The sequence below is a fragment of the Vidua macroura genome, chromosome 7 (genome assembly GCF_024509145.1).
Source record: "Vidua macroura isolate BioBank_ID:100142 chromosome 7, ASM2450914v1, whole genome shotgun sequence".
In the NCBI taxonomy this organism is placed as follows: domain Eukaryota; kingdom Metazoa; phylum Chordata; class Aves; order Passeriformes; family Viduidae; genus Vidua; species Vidua macroura.
Genome location: NC_071577.1, coordinates 16,851,874 through 16,872,357, shown reverse-complemented (window position 1 = coordinate 16,872,357; position 20,484 = coordinate 16,851,874). Strand labels below are relative to the sequence as shown.

The window sequence follows — 20,484 nt, the reverse complement described above, 5'->3', positions numbered from 1 at the left end:
CTGTACTACACAAAATTCAGACACGGCATGCATTTCCTTATTGTGGTGGAAGGGCTTTACACCCATAAAACTATGGTACAACACAAACACAATTTAAACCACAACAGATGGACTGAAATAGGCTAATCTGTATTAGTCTAGTGATTTAAAAAAAGAAAAAAAAATCAGATAAAAAGGGGCTAATGTATTCTGACAGGAAGCTAAGTCTCCTTACGAGGATGCTAACATTAACTCTTGCAGCTTGTCTACTTTCACGATTAACTGTTCTTTTTATAATCACCAGAAAGAAATTAATGGTACCTGATTTTTTGCACTGCTGTATCTCTTCAGATGCTTTATAAACTCTGTTCGAGAAGTATTTTGTACAACAATAAGAGCCATGCTTCCATTGTTCAACCTGAAAAGCAGACCAAAAAGATAATTCATTAATTTGCAAAAAGATAATTCATTAATTTGGAAGTACAGAAGGCTCTTCAATAGCCTAGATTAGAAAGGAAAATTTTTAAAGCCTACAGAGTAAATTAATAGGATAGTCTCAATAGTTTTTCAAATCTTTTTGCTGACCTCCACCCCATAGATCAATATAAATTAAGCACTGAATTTATTCAGCATTCTTACATTGTAATAATAACTTTTAGTCCTTTAGCAATAGCCATTTCTTGAATACAATAGGTATAATCTAAGAAAAGGCTGCTTTTCTACTTAACAGATTGTTTTTAAACATCAGGGATCACAAACTTCTCTTTTTATTTTTCTCTCCAGTGACAAATAACAGTTACCATAAGTGCTGTGAGGCAGAGCTGTACCCAGAAAACAGTGCCATGGTGCATGGAAGCCCCCCCAGCACAGACCCAGTGCAGATGGGTTCCCCCACCCCCTCCACCAACACCCATGCTGCCCTAACAAAGGCTACCATCTCCAACTCACACTCTCATAGCAGTTCTTAGTACAGTTCTATTTATACATTTCACAAAAAAAAAAAAAAAGTTGAGGACTAAGAATTTTGTATGAGATAAAACAGTCATGTACTAGAGATTAAACAAGAAGAGCCCCCACAGTGCAGATGCTCAGTGGCTCTTAGTATCCAGTCTCCATGGGTATTTTAGCATCTTTGAGAACTGGGGTCATACTGTGAGCCAGTGTCAGTTCCCCATTCCTTAATCAAATGTACCTGGACACAGAAACTAACTGGAATATCCATGCAACCATGCCTAAGTCCCATTTAAGTTATGGAGAGTGTTCAGAAGAGTTCAGCAACCCCTGCTGAGACTGCCTTCTGGAGAGAGATGGTGTGTTTCCTATCTTCTGCACATATATGCATTTATTTATTTATTTATTTATTCAGCATCTATGTTTGGAAAATATCTTAGGAGTTGTTAAAAAAATTACTTCCAGGCTACCAGCACTGAAAGGGATAGTTCAGATAGCTACTGCACAGCTGCATCGGGAATGTTCTCAGACTATGGTAACAGCACTATCTGAGAGGGTAATTGTTACATAAACATTAAGTAAGTCACCTGGCACAGCAGTACTTTGCTGATTCAGGAAAGAGTAATGATGACATTTAAAAAGTTGCCTCCTTATTATATTTGCTTCAATAAAAGGGCAGAGCAGACTACTGGGCATTCAGCACTAGGGCCTTTCATCTTTAGAAATGACTAAGAATTCTCATTAATTCCTTAAAAAGCCCCATCTGGAGTGAAGCACAACACCTATGCTGTGAAAAACACATCCCACAGGGCTCCCACAGCACAGACGGTTAAATGTATCCTGACACATTTCTGCAAATTTAGACCAATGTAACTGGTGTTACAGGCAGCAGCCAAAGCTTGCACCCCACTTCAAATGTCTTCACATGGCAGAAACCACTTGGGGAAAAAAGGAGAGAAGAAGCCTACATGAGTTCCTTCCATAGTGGGTCTCGAGTCTCTAACAATCAGTGCCAGGTTTTTGTTTCCCATATTGAAAATACTTACAGTCAATACGTTAATCACTATGACAAAGGAAGCTCCTTTGAGTTAGAGTCTAGCTTTCCTACTCTACTAGCTGAGCACACTTTAAGATCATTTTTTAAAAGAGATGAAAGAACAACCAGTATTCTTACACAAAAAGAAATAGGGAGATCCACTGAGCAGCTACACTGGGAGAGAAACTGGCTCGTTCAAACCCGCAATAATTGCATGGAGTTGTCACGAAATTCCCTGTCACTGAGAAATGGAGAAGAACAGATAGAAAGAGAAAGCAAAGCTAAAATTCTCATCAGAATTTTCCAACTAACTGGAATATAAAAAGACTAAATGCAGAACACAGTCCCTAAGATGGGACAGCATCAGAGCACTATCTTGAGGACTGTGAGATTAGCAGGACTATGGGAGCAAAGAAAACTTCTCATTAAGAGTTTAATCATAAATAATTTGATTCTATATTGTTTCCAAGAAGTCAAATTCTACTAAATAAGCCAGCAATTTTGAAGAAAAACACCTCATCAATTCTTCTCCAATTTCACCTAGTGACAATCTAATGAAAGAAAAGAGACTCATTTCATAAACTTTCTTGAGTGTTGGGGTGTTTTTGGTACACATTCATGCACACACACGAGTCTCTGCATTCTTTTTTTGAGGGAGCATTTTGTACTTTGCATAGAACTACAAAGTTTGTACTTGCTATTCTGCTCAATTGCCGACTGGATACAACAGGTACAAATATTTACCACCTAAGAACTGCTTTGGTCACCACAAAGCAGGCTCTCAACAAGGAGCTAAAGCCAAAATGAGTCAATGTCAACAACCAGGTTACATACTCCTTTGTTTCCCCAAACCCTGCATGTAGAAGCTTCATTTCTCAAATTCTGAGGGAAACCAAACAAAAAATAATAATAAGAAAAAGACAAGTGTGAACTTTAGTCTTTAATAACATGAGAAAGACTCATATTTCATTTTTGCTGGCTGTAGAGCAGAAGACGAGGGCCACTTTTATATTTGAAAAAATAAAATTAAATCTAAGGGTGAAGTTTCCCCATAAAGCCAAATCCTATGACAGATGACTGCTCCATGACTACTACTTAAGTCAGACTTGCCAACTAATTTAATCACAGCAATTATCCACTCATAATTCTAGTTAGACTGCTTGACCTTATTTGCCTGATCCAAAAACTGATTACAATTCCTGGGATTATCAAGTCTGCTGCAGTCTACGCTCCCTCCCCCAGTCCAGAGGGACTAGACTACCTAAACATAGGCTCATATTCTCGGAATAGCCAAGGTCTTAAGGTAAGATGTCAGAATTTATAGACATGACTAATTCTCTAAACCCATACTGACCTTGTATTAGGTGCCAAGCCTCTTGGTGCCATTGAACACAGACAAGGGATTGCCATAATGCTCACATTCAGGAAGTGACCCTGAATTTTCTGCCATTGATCCTTGCTACCTAAATATAACAGAGTAATTCTGTATTACTCCAGTTAATCAGCCATGGTTCACTTTTAAAAAATCCTAAAAGCAGAAACTCACCTTTTTCCGCTCTCTCTTTCTTCTTTCTAAAAGGGTAGAAACATGTAAATAAAAAAAATTAAAGTCAGTTGCACATTTAAGCAACATATACTTTATAAAAAAATGTAACATATTAGTGGAACTGAAAAAAATCAATAATACTGAGTAGAAGAATGCCTTGTAACGAGATCCTCTATAGGATCCTCTACAGGAAACACTTTACAATATGTACAAGTTTGCAGTTGTCAAAATAAACATCTCTTAAGATTATTTCACTTGTTGATTAAATTTGAACAAAGTAAAGAATCTGTACTATTTTATTCTTCAAAGACACATTTCTGTAGCTTTGGAATTGCTTGAGTCAGTTTTACTTACCTGTCCTTCTCATGAGTGTCCTCCTGCAGAATTTGTAGAGGGAGAAATGATAATTCACATTCCTCTGGCCTAGAAAAGTATTGGCATTTACTATGATGTGTACCAGCATTCTGACTGTTAGACACACTTATCAAAGTTAAGGTGATTTTCAGGAGATTCTGAATGTACAGAATTTATCTCCTCTTTAACTTGTAAGAGGGATATACATCACATCTGAGTTAAATCTGTCTGCAATTAAGATAAACTACTGCTCTGTCTTTGAGATTTATTATTTCACTTTCCTCAAGGAAATGAGAAATACTAGAAAAACATAACATCTCTTGGCATACTTGAGATCTGCCAGGGTTTTGATGAAAGCAAAATCCTTCCTCTGGCTGGAGGGCATCCAGCGGTGCTTCTCTGCCAAAGCCAGCGTCCTCGCCCCAAACCCAAACATGGCTGAGAACCCAAAGCGCAGCAGCTTGCTTGGAGTGCTGAAAGTACACACATCTACTGCTTGAATGTGTCCTAAAATTTCATAAATAGAGAAAAAAAAATCTATATTTCAAATGACACACAACTTACAATTTCTTTTTCGTCTACTTTAGCTGGGGGAGAAACCCCTCCAGACTCCTCTCTCTCTAGGAAATGAATTTTACTAATCAAATCTAGAATCAATCTAGATAAAATTAAGACTCTATCAAAGTAGTAATTTCAGATACTTGAAAATGTTAAAGCTGTGGTAGAACATTTGGCTACTTCATAAGGCTGCAAAGGGTCTGACTCAATTCTGTACACATTTTCAACAACAAGAATCAAGGAAAATGTAATATCGCTCATATTTCCAATATCTCTGCAACTGTTTCACCAAAAATATGTAATGACAGCACATTGTACTGGAGGGAACTCAAACATAGGTTTTAAATGTATTCATGTTTACAGTTATAAACATATAATTCTGTTCAAAATAGGATATATACTTTTTTATACTTTTTTTAATAGACCCTGGGCATCTTCCACTGCATTCAGTGTCTCTGATTTTTAAAGAAAGACAGATTTAGATTTTGCCTGTAAAGGGTTTTGTATTACGACTTGAGAAATAGAGCAAAGGCTCTTCCACTGCAAACTGCAAGACCAAGAGAAGAGATACTCAAGAGGGACCTTAATCTTTTTCCTCTTTATTTAATTTAAAAAGAAGTTCTAAAGACTGCTTTGAGAGTAAAATTAACATTTTCTGATGAAGTATTTGCTTTTCCAAGACCTAAAAATAAGGTCTGCACTAGCAACCTACTTTTCCCTTTTAGCATAATTACATTTTCAAATTCAAAACCCATTTATTGTTCAGACCCAGCGGCAAATGATACACTTTCTTCTATGAATGAAGCTTTCTTATAGAAACTGTTAGTAATTAAAATAAATGCACCTGGAGCTAAAACCAGGATAGAATAATTTGGGTTTAAAAGCCTTAAAATATAGATTACAGTGACACAGCAAAATGCTATGCCTTTACTGAGCCACTGTTTATTACATACTTCTACACACTGCTTTATTATTTATAATCTAGTAATGAATGTAAAAATATTTACCCATTACAATGTGCAATGTCGCTGTCACTGCGTGTTTAATACCATAGAGTGTATGGGCCAAAATATTTGTAGTACCTGTAACAGTGAAAAGAAAAACTGCTGTAAAAAACCATGAGAGATACAGAATAACCAGAACAAATATACACAGCATTTTTAATTACTGCATTTTCAAAGAAATAAAGCCTGCCCGTGAATTGTCTTGTTAACAGCAGAAATGCTGAATAGTATTAAATTAAAACCTTTAAAACTTCCAAAGGTTTATAAAATCTTCTCTGCATATTCATTCATAAGTGTCATAAAAACAAAGCAGTGGGAGGAACAAGCTTTTCAAAGTATTGCCTGCTTGGATTTTTTTTAAACCATCTCCTTAATCATCACCTCTTATGTACCCAAGCGCTGTACTAAGGAACTAGAAGGCAGATTACTAATAAGATGTATTTGGGGAATACTTTTAGGTTGGTAAAATAACACCCAGACAGTGTAAAACTGTACATTTTTCAAGCCAAATGATATTTAATCTAGTCAAAGATAGCTGCTGTACTTTTTGCAGGCTACATTTTAGATTCCTGGAATTGTGAATAAAATTAACTACTGCACATCAGCTTCACAAGAAACAACTCAATGACTGAAAAGCAGGGAAGGCAGAATGTGACATCTTACAAAGAGGTGACTTGCAATCAGTGCACCAAAACTGATCCATCTCACTTTTATTTGCGCTGCCTGGACACTGGCAGCCAGTTGTTCTACCAGCCACCAGAGAGAAGAGAAGAGAAGAACACATTTTGAAACAAGGGAGTGAGTAAATCAGGTGGCAAATAGAAGAAAAAGTCAAAACCCAGCAATGCCAGCACAGAGTTGAAAGAGAGTGGAAAATCAGCTGTCAGTCTGCAAAAGAAAGAAGCAGAGTCCTGAAGGCCCACGAGTGCTGGTGATTGATATGTCAAGGCACTTTACCTGGGTAAGAAACATGGAGAGATATATATGTAAATTTTGCCCTTCTGCTTTAATGCCTAGGACATAAAATACTGTGCATCAGCTGACTTTTGAATATAAATTTATTTTTAAAATCATCAAGAAGGAGCAGTTGTGTCTTTACTAAATTGATGTTGCTTTAAAAAAAAAATATCATCTTGATTTTTCTCATTTCTGGCATTACTTAGCCAATCAGCAAAAGAATTCACCTCTGGAAAAATAAAGGCCTGCCACCAAACAGGCAGAATATTGACTTCTTCATATCACTGATTAAGGGATGAGTAATTCAATACAAGTTTAATTAAAAGAACAAAAATTACATAAGAACAGTTTAGAACCTAACATTCCCATATAAAAATGAGCTCACATAGATTTTCAAATAATTTTCTTGTTTCAATTATTTAATATTCTACAGCAGCAACAGACAATTCTGGATGTTAAATTTGCCCTAAGTTTTATGGAAGAATAACTTGTCTTTCTAAAGTAGGGGAAAGAAGGGAAGAAAGGAAAAGACTACCACATGTCAAGCAACAGGCACTCAATATTTAAAAAGCACTTTTAAAGCATAATGTACCAGATTGAAAAATTTTGTTTATCCCCAAATTCTGCTTTTATGTCATGCAGAGTATAGAAAAAAATACCGAATTTGCAATGACTGATGTACATAATTACAAAGCTCTAAAGATGTCATGACATTCTTATTCAGGAATATATCTTTAATTTTTTCCAATAATTTATTTAAAAAAAAATTTTTGTATAATTGGGAATCTCACAGATCACCTGTTAACTTCTTAGAGCACCTTAGCCCCTGAAAGTAATTTAGAACTTCATGGAAAGCTGCCATAATATCAGAGAGAGGAGCTCTGAGTTCCTGCTATATGAAGGAAGTGAGGTACATCTTTTAAGGTAACAGATACCCAAAACCTACAAAAACCCCTACATTTGACCTAAAAAGCACTTCTTCCCAGAATCCTACAAGTATATGCTCAATACTATTTCATGTTTGAATGACTTCGGGGATTTAACTTCCAGATCCAACTAGTTCTGCTTTGCCAGTGAAGGCAGCTAAAGATGTAACTGAAAAATACTCAAATATTTCCTTCAATCACTATTATACAGCTCTTATCAACTGTTATGTCTCCAAAAAAAGGAAATCACACATACAAGCAGCAGATTGTTACAAGTCAGGCAAACCATGCTTACTTCCTGTGTGTCAAGACAAGGCAGTTGTTATTCTAAAAAAAGTGTTTCACTTCTCACTGAAATCAAGCTAATTAATGAGCACAAGGTGGAATACAGTTTGGAAGATCAAGCTTGGTATGAGTTTAAGCTGCAATCCTGATTTAAGAGTAATTTATCAATGCAGATAGCAGCAAGATACCAAACAACCACAGCTGAAGTCGGTACCAATCTTCAAACTGACTTTAATGAGACTTAAATCTCATTCCTACTAAACTGGATAGGCACAAGTAATTGCATCCTTCTCTTAAATCTTTGGAGCTCATTAACATTTGCAGAAGTAAACAAGGAAAAATCCCACCCTTTCAGGACTCCGAGGAAGATAAAACAAGTTCTGTGTTCAAAAAAAGCACCACATCCACCCTTCCACAAGTTGAAGAACTGGATCAAGCACAGTTTTGTGGGAGCAAGCACCATCATATTCTCTAAAAACTCCAGTTAATACATGCCTACCAGCAGTTTTGATCCCAATAATGACTGAAAAATGTGCCTTATTAACTAAGTCCTATACAAGCAGGATGCCAGAGAAAATAATCCAAACCAAAACAAACAAGCAAACCCAAAACATGCAGCCTATAAACAAAGTAGAAACTGTAAAAGTTATACAAAAATAATGATACAAGCCTTTCTGATTTAAATGGAGATTCAATAATGGTTTTAATGCCATTATTCATACTCCCAAGTAATCTCGTTTCCCCTATGCAAGCTCAAGATATTATTTACCAATAACAACTGTTCCCCTGAATGCTATCATATTACTTCAGAGATTAAAAACCTTTGATGCCCATGACTTGCACTGCTCACACATTAGCAAGTCACATTTTTACTTCTCACTTCAGCTACTCAATTTAATGTGAAAAGGTTTTATCCATACAATTCCAGTATCTCTATTTAATAACCAGCATCAGCATTTTTTACAGAAACAAAGAAGATTTTATTACTCCAAAATGCAATTCTGCTCAAAATATCAACTGATTTTCCCGACATTACAAACAACTTCCTACCACCTCCTTCCCACCAAAAGTGCAAAAGCATCTCAGTAAGAACAGAGTATCTGCAGGTCATGTAAAGCATGACTGATGAAGACACCAAACAGAAATTGTAGAGAAAAAAATTGTCCTTGGAAGTGCAAGCACTTCTGCAGTACAATTAACTTAATTAACCAGACGACATGAATATTCATAAGGCTGTTAATGTCTCCCCCATCCAAACAGATAAATGTGATGTAATGACTTCCTAGTCAAGCATAGCTAAATTCTGATGAAAACTGCACCAACATTTTGGTTCTTTGCCTGAAATATCACAGAAATTAACAGTCCCTCAGTAATATTTTATTTTCTGAATTAATTTGGTATCATGAATTTATTTACATGAAACACTTTGGATTAAAACGTTTACAGGCATCAGATATAGACTGTCTCTTGTTCTGTAACAATTGGATAGCTTTTTTAATGTCCTTCCACGGTTCCCCCTCCCCTTTCTCCGTTTCCCCCTCCATACAGTTTCTTAGCAGTAGTTCCCATAGCAACAAACACTCTTGCTAATGGCCAGCAGTACAACTGCAGGCTTCCCCATATCTCATCCATTTGATTTGGACCACAGTAAGGCAGCTCAGTAGAGTATTTCAGTAAACACATACTCCCCTCTGGACCTCTCTCTTCAGGAGGTAAATTGTTTCAAAAGCATCTTCTTCCCATCAAGATGAATGAAAGTTCAAAACGCTGTCTTAAGTACTTATTATAGAGGCTAAAACCAGATTTTAAGCCACCCACATAATATGATCCTGTAATTCAGTTGCTGTTTCTACTTGGCTGGAAAATCCTAATAATTTTGTACAATGGATTTCTGGGAGGAAAAAAAAGTTAACTGACCAGAGTTGCATGCTCATGAGAACAAGTATCATAATTACCTGATTCCCAGCTGAGTACTTCACGGAATATCAGGAATATAGAGATCAAACAAACAACAGATTATTTTTAAGAACCTATTAGGAGTTTCTCACACTATCATTTTATAAACTATTCTGATCCTCTTTCACAAAATCTATGCCATTCTCTGTAAGAAACCCTATGGGGTTTTTTGTGGTTTACAAGTCCTTTCTGATCACAACATATTTGTCTTAAACTGAGGAGAAAAAGCACCAATGACAGGCACAGTGACCTACACACTACATGGAGTCAGGGGCTGCAGAGATTCTGTCTCAGCACCATCGAGATACTCACAGTAACTGAGCTGGTAAGTGATGGCCCAACTTCTGTACTCAAATTCATTACCTTCATGTCCTTGAGACTGCTGTCTCTTTTAGCAAGGGTTTTTTAACGTGAGAGAAAGCTAATGTAATCTTGCTCCTTTACAAGCAACTAACAAGCTCCTCTTATACATGCAAACCAAATCAATGCATTTAAAAATCTGTTTGCTCAGCTCAAAGTGACATACTCCTTTTTTCTGTAAAAAACTCAAAACAGTGATTTGCTGTTTTACTGGCTGTAGGAATGTTTCCCTTACCAGTTAAAAACATCTGAGAAACTATGTCAAGTAGTCTTAGCAAACATCCACACCAGAGAGTAGTGTTCATGCAAAAATAACTCTCTTCTTTTCAAGAGAAGTGATTCATATAGTAGCCCAGAATCAACCCTGACTGTACTGATTTCTGCTGGTTTTGGCTAGGGTAGTTAATTTTCTTCCCAGTGGCTAATATGGGGCTGTGTTTTGGATTTGTGCTGAACACAAGGTTGATAATATGGAGATGTTTTTGTTATTGCTGAGCAGAGCTTACACAGAGCCAAGGCCTTTTCTGCTTTTCGTACTGCCATGCTGGTGAGGAAGTTGGGGGTGCATCAAAAGGTGGGAGGAGAGACAGCCAGGACAGGTGAGCCCAACTGACCAAAGGGATATTCCAGACCATATGACACCATGCTCAGTATATAAAATGGGGGAAGGATGGGATATTTGAAGTGATGGCATTTGTCTTCCCAAGCCACTGTTGCATGTGATGGGGGCCCTGCTCTCCTGGAGATGGCTGAACGCCTGTCTGCCCATGTGAAGCAGGAAATTAATTCCTTGTTTTGCATTGCTGGTGCACGCAGCTTTTGCCTTTCCTATTAAACTGTCTTCATCTCAACCCAAGAGTTTTTCAGCTTTCACCCTTCTGATTCTCTCCCTGATCCCACAGGTGGGGCAGTGATCAAACACCTGTGTGGGGCTGGGCTGCTGGCTGGGCTTAAACCACAACAGCTCTTGCTGAAGCCTTCCTGCTAGGCACAGCTACACTCCAAAGAGGGCAAATACAAACACTGGCGAGAAGGGACACACAAATCCCCCAGCACAAACAAAACCACACCACCAGATACATGTTAATAAAAGAGCAGGATGACTTTTTAAGAGAGGCAGATTTTCATGTCTGTAAAACTAAAGAAGAAAATAGTTTTTTTGTACACAATTTTTTTTTTAATATAATGCACACAATGTATTTCTGGGACACCATTTTAAAATAGACCCTAAGCATGAATCCAACTGAGAGTTCTGCCAAGAAAACTGGAGCTGCAAAAAGGAAAATCTAGAAAGTAAAGTTTTCATTTGGTATAATTTCTGTCAGGAAATAAGAGTGAAACTCGATCTTGTATGGATAAGCTGAGAATTATTTTATTTTTATTCTTTCTCAGCTTCTTCCTTCAGGCAAAGAGCTCATCTGTGCCATTACTATAAATTATCACTACAGTTTAAAATCAAGTCATTTGTAATCAACACAAATCACTAATTTAGGACATTTATTCAATAGCTCCCTTACATAACTGAAGCTTTAGCATCAAGAACTGCCTTTAGTAGCCAAAACTGTAAAACATACCAGAGGGACTAAAAAGAGATGACTGACAAAATGTAACAGTACCTTTCATTCTCACCTGCTGGTATTACTCCAAGAGGAACCGGTGCTCTGACAGGCTTTGATACATATTCTGTGTCTTTCCCAGCATCTATCTGGGCTCTAAGCAGTAGCCCATGAGCAACTTCACTGACAGATCCATCTCCACCAACACAAACTACCCTAGTAAAACACAAAAATGCCAAACAGTTCAAAACAAACTCTTTCATAGCTGAACAAACAAGTGGAAGGCAGCTACCCCACACCATATACATAATGATATTTCAAAAAGCTAGAAAACATTCTTTTTTTAACAACAAGCTTGGGCTTCACTGTCAGATCAGTAAATGTTACCTGAATGCTCCTTAAGCATTCTTGTTTCTGCTTTCTGTCTGAGTAGGAGTAAATATACTCAAAAACTTACGAAGTTTTTCTTACCTTACCACACATCATGCACATAAACTGATCAGATGGAAGAACCAAACACATGCTTGAGTGCCTCAGTGGAAAAGCTCTTTACATCTTTCAATGCTGACCCATACAAACATTCCAATGCCTTTTAATTGCCCTTACAATAACAACTCACCAAATATTGCAATAAAATAAAAAAAAACACTTGAAAACAGCTATTTTCATACACTATGCAGGCAGTTGAGGGATTTAGCAAAGTATAAAATCCTAGTGCCAGCAATCCTTTGCACAAAGGTACTTAATCACTGCTTCTGGAGCACGTAATTAAACTCCCACCTGCTGTGGCTATAGAGAGGAATGCATTTGTCTGTAAAAGCTCTGTTACAGCAAACCTTTTTTTTCCTTGTTTTTGTTTATTTAAGTACACATTACAGTGATTCTCCAAATTAGTAAACATATTTTAATGATAAGAATAGTAATAATACATTCCAAGCATTTATGACAGAAGCATCATAGTTACTTTTGGAGGAATTCACCTAAATTATATTCTTTTCACATATCTGTATGAATGCAGTTGTGAAACTATGTCCAGTCATTCAACCAGGTAAAACTGGTCAGATCTTTGTAAGAAAACACTCATTATGTTATTAATGTTATCAGATGTTTAAATTCAATTACCTCGTCCCCTTTAATATTTGTCTTCAGTTTCTATTATTTCCAAGCTGATTTTTAATCTCTAATTTTTAGGAATGTTTCCTCTATATAGCTAAACATTGCTATATTAAATAAAAAAATACAATATATAGTTTGAAGAATATAAGTTTGAAGCACATTTTCTTCCTGCTTGCAATCAGGAGTCATTGCCTTTCTTTTGACTCACTTTTTGTTTATTCGCAAGTTTAAAATTCTCTGTCAGAGTAGAAAAACCAGTTAATCTTTGAAGTCTGAAAAATTGTATACCCAGAAGGACTTGTGTGGATTGTCTTCTGGCTATTAAAACTTATGAAAACAGGTATATTTTCCTCTGATTTTGGAGTGCTGTGTAGATAGAGTCCAAGGAATAACATGAAAATGCTGCTAATTTTGATTTTTACTATTTTAGCATTAATCATCAAGAGTTGCCTCTTTGGCTGGAAACAGAGATACCATCAGGCACCTGGGATTCCAATGCTAATCAGTGAGAACTTGCTATGCATAAGGAGTAGAAAGTCTTGAGCAAACAAATTTTACTTAGACTTTGAAGAAGAAAGAGAGAAAGAAACATCTTTCTGAGAAAAAGAAACATCTATTTAACCATCAGATGCAATTTTCTTAATCAACTATTCACTAAGGACTGACTAACCCAGGCTACTCCAAATATCCTTGATACTTCAGGCTCCTGACTAGGGAAGAAATATATGCATGGGCATTGTCTATTTCTTTCTCTGTACAGATAGGAAAACCCAGCTGAGATAGCAGCTTCACAAATGCAGTCTATTTGTCACCAAAGCTCAGCCACAAGTCAGGGGTAAAATGCCAAAGTGACAAAGTGCCTCAATTTTCAGTGTCCCTAAAAAAAAGGTGGATAGCAAAAAATGTTGAGTGTATAAGACATCTGCCTGTGGTCTTTCAAAATGGAATAGTGACTGGGGAAATCAGAGAAATTATAAAAACAAACAAACAGCTTTGACAAAGAATTAACACATAGGAGTGTCACTTTCAGAAAGTACTGAGATATAAACTTGCAGTTTATCACTGCAAATCATAAGCTTCAGTTTACTTCATATTCTGTTAACATGGAAGGAACCATAACTCTCCTAGAGAGAAAATCAAGCCCAGAAATGGCATGTTGCTATCTTGTTTACATACTGCAATGAATAAAAAAACCATGTTGTCTTGCCATTTCTACATTTCTGTGTCTCTAAAAAAAATTGGATAGCAAAAAAGGTAGCGTATATAAGACACATGCCTATGGTCTTTCAAAAGGGTTCTATTCTTCCAGCTTGGATCTCGCTACTGGAGAAAGCCTTACAGGGGAAGTTCTAAGTTTCTACCCAAAGACTGAAGATGAAACTATTCAAATATGACTCACTGTAGAAGATATTTGTGAAAGAAGATACAATCCAGGTGTTTTCTCCCTTATCTTTGTATTCTTACAAATACAGAGACTGCACCCTCATAAAGCGTATTTCAGAGAGTGTTATATTTATTTACCATTATTTATGAATCCAAGATACATTTCTATTTTAAGTAATTAATAAATACCAAAGTATTTAATGAGAACTGAACTTCTCAGGTTTCATATATATGAGAAACAGTGTAACTCATTAAATACTCTCTAACATAATTTTGACTGGAATATTTGTATAACATGATGAGGTTTACTAACCTCCATAGCCACTAACCAACTTACCCATCAAATGCCTGCAGTTCACATTCTTTAAGCACTGAGAGAGCATGTCCTTCATATTCAGTTACTGTGGAAAACATCAATTAGCAGCAGATTAGATAATTTTAAATTATTCTCTCCATCCAACAGAAGGAAAACAGAGTAATTCAATTCATATTATTTTTAAGTCATTAATGCATTAAAAGTATGAGAAGTTACATTTTACAGTTATCCTAGCTGAAAGGCCAAACATTTAATTTCAGCTGCTAACAGATACATGGCTATTTCATGCATTTAAATTCAGATAATTCAAGAAGATGTTTGTCACATCAAAATGCAAGTTCTAGGACTGACACAGTTGGTAAACTTCAGGAAAATAAGCATATCCTCAGTTAAGATTGAATTACTTCAGGATCAATCAAAGTTAATTGCCTTTGTGTTAGGATATGCAAATTGCTAAATCAAAAATAAGAGGAGTTAAACACAGAAGTATGAAATCAAGCCAAATACCAGTGACAACAGCATATAACACACAGAGGAAGGTGGCACAAGTATACACCAGAGTTCATAGCCTCTGGAGGAAATGAATCTGTCACTCCACATTGATGTCTCTGTGTTTGCTGATACCCTATATAGTACTGTAAATGCCAGTGAAGACAGGATAAACTGGCATACTACAGATGGCACGAAGCATCGTAACTACATTTAGCATTTTCTGGGGCAGCTTTGCCAGAAGAGACAGCCCAGCTGCAGCCACCCATCAAAGATTTTTGCTGACTGACATGACACTTGCAGATGGATTTTTTGTGTAAGAATGTGCATCATTATATGCAAAATTACATTAATCTTTCATGCTTGTCTGTCCCTGGTGTTCACATAGTTCAAGGCTTTTCTCCAGTGTTCCTAAACAGTGCTAAAATTATTAGTCTTTATGTCTAAAACAATCATTCCATAGCTGTACCTGTTCCAATAGTATTTCTACAGACTATTCAAAGGCTACTTACAAGAACTGAAAACACCCCTATCTCTTCCTATTTAAACAAACATACAAGTATGTGTGTGGACATAGTAAGTGTATATATCTTTTCTCCTAAAAAATAAGAAGGAAAACAAAATCAAAACAAAAGTGATACCATTTTTAAACTTCACACTAAAAAAATTTTTATATTGCCTATAACATCAAAATCCCCTATTCAGAACCAGCAAAGTTCTAATGGGTGGTGTTTTGAAAATTTTTAAAAAATTAGAGTTGTTTTGATTATATGGAAGGCAGAGATTTATCATTTTGCTGCAGAAACACCTATCACTGTAATAACTTTTGTGAATTATTTACAGAATTTACTTCCATGCAGGGCCTCTCTGGAATATCAAAACACATTATATAGACTACCACATTCAGCCTTGCATTGCCAATGGGAACAATGCTTTTATCAATATCTGTAGGCTGTGTGAAAAGTGACCAATAAAAGTGTGCATCATGCAAAAATGCAGAAAGGTTCAAATATCTTACCATTGCTTAGCTGTGAAAGAAACTCTTCCCATGAAAATAGAGTTGGTTACCAGGTTACATGCCTTTTTAAATGAACACGATGACATTTAGAAAGTTATGAGTACAGTCTAATTAAAATGGAACAGTAAATAAGATTTATTTTGTAACAGAAAACATGCTCAGTGCTTTCCTAAAGTAATGTAAGTTATGCTGCTTACTGTTACAGAACTAATTCACTCAAAGAACAAGGACATGAAAATAAAGAGGGCTCGTGTCTACAGAGAAATCAATGAAGACAGTAAAAATGACTAATGTTAGCCAGATTGAGAGCAAATCCGTCCTCTTTGCATCTAATAGCTTAAGTTGGAAATTATGTAGAAGAACTGCCCAAGGCTTAAGACTGGGGAATTACAAGAAATTTAAAATTTAATGGCAGAATGACAGAGGATCTATTTTGACACATCATGGCGAAAAGGCAGTGAAAAAAATGAGGTTTTCATGAAAAACTTTGTGAGAACATATAGAGAATAATTCAAGTAGAAAAAGAACCTAGAAAAATCCAACACAGACATAAAAAGACCATGTCTAGAAAGTTTTCTGCAGGCTTGACAGCCTCCAGAAGGGCATGTATAAATCATTCTGATAGCTGGAAAAAAAACTAAGTGTTTGAATATTTGGCATTGCTCCAATTTGGGGGGAAAAACAAACAAACAAAAAAAACCTACTCAATGTATTTTGGTAATAGGAAGAAAGCTTCTTTCATTGTTTGAGAAGGATCCAGATCTCATATTTGTCAAAATCATTATCATAAGAATATTATTTAATTATTTTTGACCATTTCTAATGCATAATTTAGAAATATTTTCTTTTTCAATATATTTTTGTTCTTAAGTGTCAGATAACAGCATTCTGAAGGAAGGACACCAAAGGTGCACCTCATTTGAACAGAATCACACATACTCCAAAAATACTTTAACATCCCCTTCACACAGCAAACAAGAACCAAGGGCTTGGCCTCTACACGTAGAAAAAGCAATATAAAATTAGTTCAACACTTTGAAACAAGGGATGTTTTCATGTGACACCTAAACACACTGGCACTCCTGTCACAGACTAAAATCAATGGGATTAACTGTTACTGATAACAGCTCTTTCTCATCCAGCATCAAGACCAGTTATCTGTTGGTATTTACCATATGGTAAGTTAAAATCAATGCAATTTATCCAACTCTCAAACATTCCTTTCTACTGTGGTTCTGCCATAAAAATAGGAGTTTGGGAAGGTTGTTATTTTTGTCTAAAAGACCAGGCTGTAAGTGTGCATAAATGGAAGCAAAAAAGTCAAAACTAGAAAGATAAGTGAGACAAGCCAGGATTCTGTCAGGGTTTCCTTTGTTTATTTTTATTTAATTTTTTTATAAATATGTGTAAGATTTTGCAAGATACTAATGTATTTCTAAAATACTAGCTCCAATTATCACAGTTTGCCACTACTTGCAGGCATCTCAACAGTGGACTGAGACTTTGTAGAACTCAATTTTTGGAAGAGTCACTGTTCTTATCCTAGGAGCCCCATCCCAGCTGCAGCACAAAAAATTGCCCAATTCTTAAAAGAGGCCAGATTTTAACTATTTTTTCACCTTAGCCACAGATAAAAGTACTGCTTCAGTTTAAATTTGCTAATTCACACTTTCTAGAGCTCTAAGCACTTTTTTGCTTACTTCAAAAGATTTGCTTACTGCATGTGACAAAAATAACCCAAAAACCCAGCAAAACACAATCCATTCCATAACACCTTTGGCTATTTTTACTGAAATTATTAAAGTGTAGCACACAAAGCCATCTGGGGGAGAAAAAAACAGAAAACTCTACAAAATTTTGAAATAATTAGAAAAAAGTAAATGTTACTTCATCACTCATTTACATACATGTCTTTAGATTGCCATATGTCCTTGAGTAGGAGAAAATATTTCTAAACACATCAGAAGTTTATTCTGAGAGAAGCTATAATGAAGAGTAAGATCTGGAAACCCTCATCAGAGAGGAAGCAACAGCTACCAATGCACAAGACTGGCTGAGTAGAGCTCTGTCTTCCAGCACTATACTGTCAATCTTTAATGTTCTGAAGTGTTTTTAGTAATCTGCGAATTTTTTATTTTATATGAACTAGAAGCCACTTCAGAGGTTCGAATTTGCTATAAAATTTTTGTGCTTAACAAATTTTAACTTGGCATTCGATGAATTTTATAGATATGTATGTGGAAAAGTCTAAATGTAAACTATCTTCAGCGCAAAAATTGTACAAAAGCCTTCACAGTTTCAGTACCTAATACACCTTTGTACACCACCAGTTTTGTAAATATTGGCCAGGTTCCAAAACAGCAGGAACAGCAAGATGCACACTCCAACTTCACAAAATCCAAAACAATTATGGGAGGAAAAAGCCCAGTTCAATTTACTTGAAATAAAGCACTTGGTTTTATTAGAATAGAGTACCAGTAGACAGGGCTTTTACTCAGCACCTACCACCACCCTCTATTAAAAAAAAAAAAAAAAAAAAACATAATTCTTAATTATTTAGTTCTCTACCAGCATTGAAAACTGCAATGTAGTTTTCTCATTTTGCCTGTAGGAGGAGTGTTAGGCAGCTAATAAGCACAGGAGTATTTCAACATTGCCAAAATAACCTCAATTGAAGGACAGGCCATTAAACATTTTTCTGGCTCAACCCAGAAGCTTCCTATTAAGATTTCAAAGACAAATAATTAAAAAATAAACTTAAAACTGCTTTTATTCCACTAGTAAAAATGTGTTTGAAACCTCTACAAATTATATTCACAACTCGTATTAAAACTTTTTTTAAAATTGTGACCGAACAAGGCTAAGTCAATTTCTATTATGACAGCATTATTAGTCTGTTCACACTATGATCCATGCCCTCCAGGTGGAAAAATATGTCTGTGAGAATTAAAATTTATATAAAGCTGCTGGCATTTCCTCTCAGTTCAGGGTATTTAAGAAATTATTGCTACAGAATTCTAATACAGACAATCTTTTTCACATTTCTTCTAATGTGTCTTTAATCTTTAATTGGTTTTATTTTAAATTGTGGGCTAAGTAGTTAAAAAAATACATGGATAAAAGGAATAAAATTAGCAAGATAATTTTCATCTACCATTATTGCACAAGTATATTCTCATGGCTAAATCTGATTTTATCAAAATAATTTTTGGCCTGCAACCTGAACTAGTCATCATTTCATAAGAAATTTAAGGAACAACTGCAAGGTGAGACCTTTTATAATTTGTTTAAGCTGAGACTGATAATTTTTCAAGTCAGTTACAATAGACATAGTAAAAAAGACTAGATTTACTAGTATTGATTGCTATAGGTGAAAAATACTGAATCAATAAGAGAATTATTAATTTTGACAAAATACAAATATATTTTTGATAAAAAATATATTTTGTTGTATTAACTAGAGTTCAAAATGCAGTACTTGCAGACAAAGGCAATAAGGATAAGCAGTAAATTCAAATAGTCTCACATGCTTAACTATTAGTTTCACAAAGGATTATATTATACCTGTGAAGCAACTGACCTGTGACATCAGTTTTTATGCCAGCAAGTTTAAAAAGAGGTGCAACTTTTTCATAATAAATGTTAGTAGCTTCTCTTTTGTGGCTGCTTGGATTAACAAACACTTTCAAGGATTTAGGTCTGGTTTGAAAACCTAAAAAGAAAACAGAATATTCAAGATTACACACAACCCGACTACTTTTACAGCTTAAATGTTGGGGTTTTTTTAATCAGAACCATTACAATACTTTGACAGGATAAGTAAATTACAGTCTAAAAAAAGTCTCAATTTCTTCTTGCATGTGTACTACTGATCTTTAAATTAGAGTATTTATTAATTTTGTGTATACAGCTAATAAACAGTTGTAGGAACCAGAAAAAATGCCTATGTCACAGCCTAGCTAAACCCTAATTCAGGAGCAGGGTGAGTGTGAAGTTTGGGCACCAAAAAAGATAAAAACCCAAACACAAAAATGTATCCTTGTTGGAATTTAATGACTCACTCCCAGCAGGCATACAAAAGTAACACTCAACAAAACTGATGCAACAATCCAACACTTTTCTGGGAGTGCAAATCAAACAGTCCAAAGGAAATTTTCTCATTGTAAAGGAGGTCCAAAAATATAAAGAAATAGAAAATTCACGGTACCATTTGGAAATATGAGAATTATTGTTCATTTAGGCCTTTGGAGTAACAAACTTCAAGGAAGTAACACTGAGCAATACTGCTATGCAAAGCTGAACCTTGTCTTGCACATTGATCCCATGAAGTAATTTTATTATTTGAAACATGGCATTTTGTTGAAGAGTAAATAACTCATATTAAACTTTTCAAATTCACTTTCCTAGAATTCCTACAATTGCCATGGTCCAGTGAGGCTGCTTTGCTACAAGAAGCAAGCAGTAGTGCGCAATACTGTTCTTCTTTTGGTGTTTATTTAAAATACTTGATTTTAACAATTCTGAACTTTGTTTCAGTATCAGGGTAGACTATCACTTTCTTAGCCAAATAAAAGCTAGAATATTTAGCAAATGTACTGCTTTGAACATTCAAGAACAACATTAGTAGTAGCCCACAACTCCAAAGGGAGCCAAGAATGAAATCACATATTCCTTGCCCATGAAGAATATTACTT

At 35.6% G+C, this 20,484-nt stretch overlaps 1 protein-coding gene across 3 annotated transcripts in view; it reads right to left on the bottom strand.

Moving 5' to 3' along the window:
- CERKL (ceramide kinase like) overlaps positions 1-20,484 on the bottom strand; it is a 51,975-nt gene that overhangs the window by 3,418 nt on the left and 28,073 nt on the right. For 2 of the 3 annotated variants that reach the window (XR_008437882.1, XM_053982475.1), the window contains exons 3-11: positions 19,371-19,502; positions 14,305-14,368; positions 11,542-11,684; positions 5,432-5,506; positions 4,196-4,373; positions 3,867-3,935; positions 3,513-3,538; positions 3,321-3,429; positions 301-397 (exon numbers count right to left, since the gene is read on the bottom strand). Coding sequence is in view for 2 of the 3 variants with exons in the window: in XM_053982475.1 (XP_053838450.1) it covers positions 301-397; positions 3,321-3,429; positions 3,513-3,538; positions 3,867-3,935; positions 4,196-4,373; positions 5,432-5,506; positions 11,542-11,684; positions 14,305-14,368; positions 19,371-19,502 (893 nt within the window). In the remaining variant the exon portion in view is untranslated. The remainder of the gene's footprint in view (positions 1-300; positions 398-3,320; positions 3,430-3,512; positions 3,539-3,866; positions 3,936-4,195; positions 4,374-5,431; positions 5,507-11,541; positions 11,685-14,304; positions 14,369-19,370; positions 19,503-20,484) is intronic. The other variant, XM_053982476.1, reaches the window with a different exon arrangement.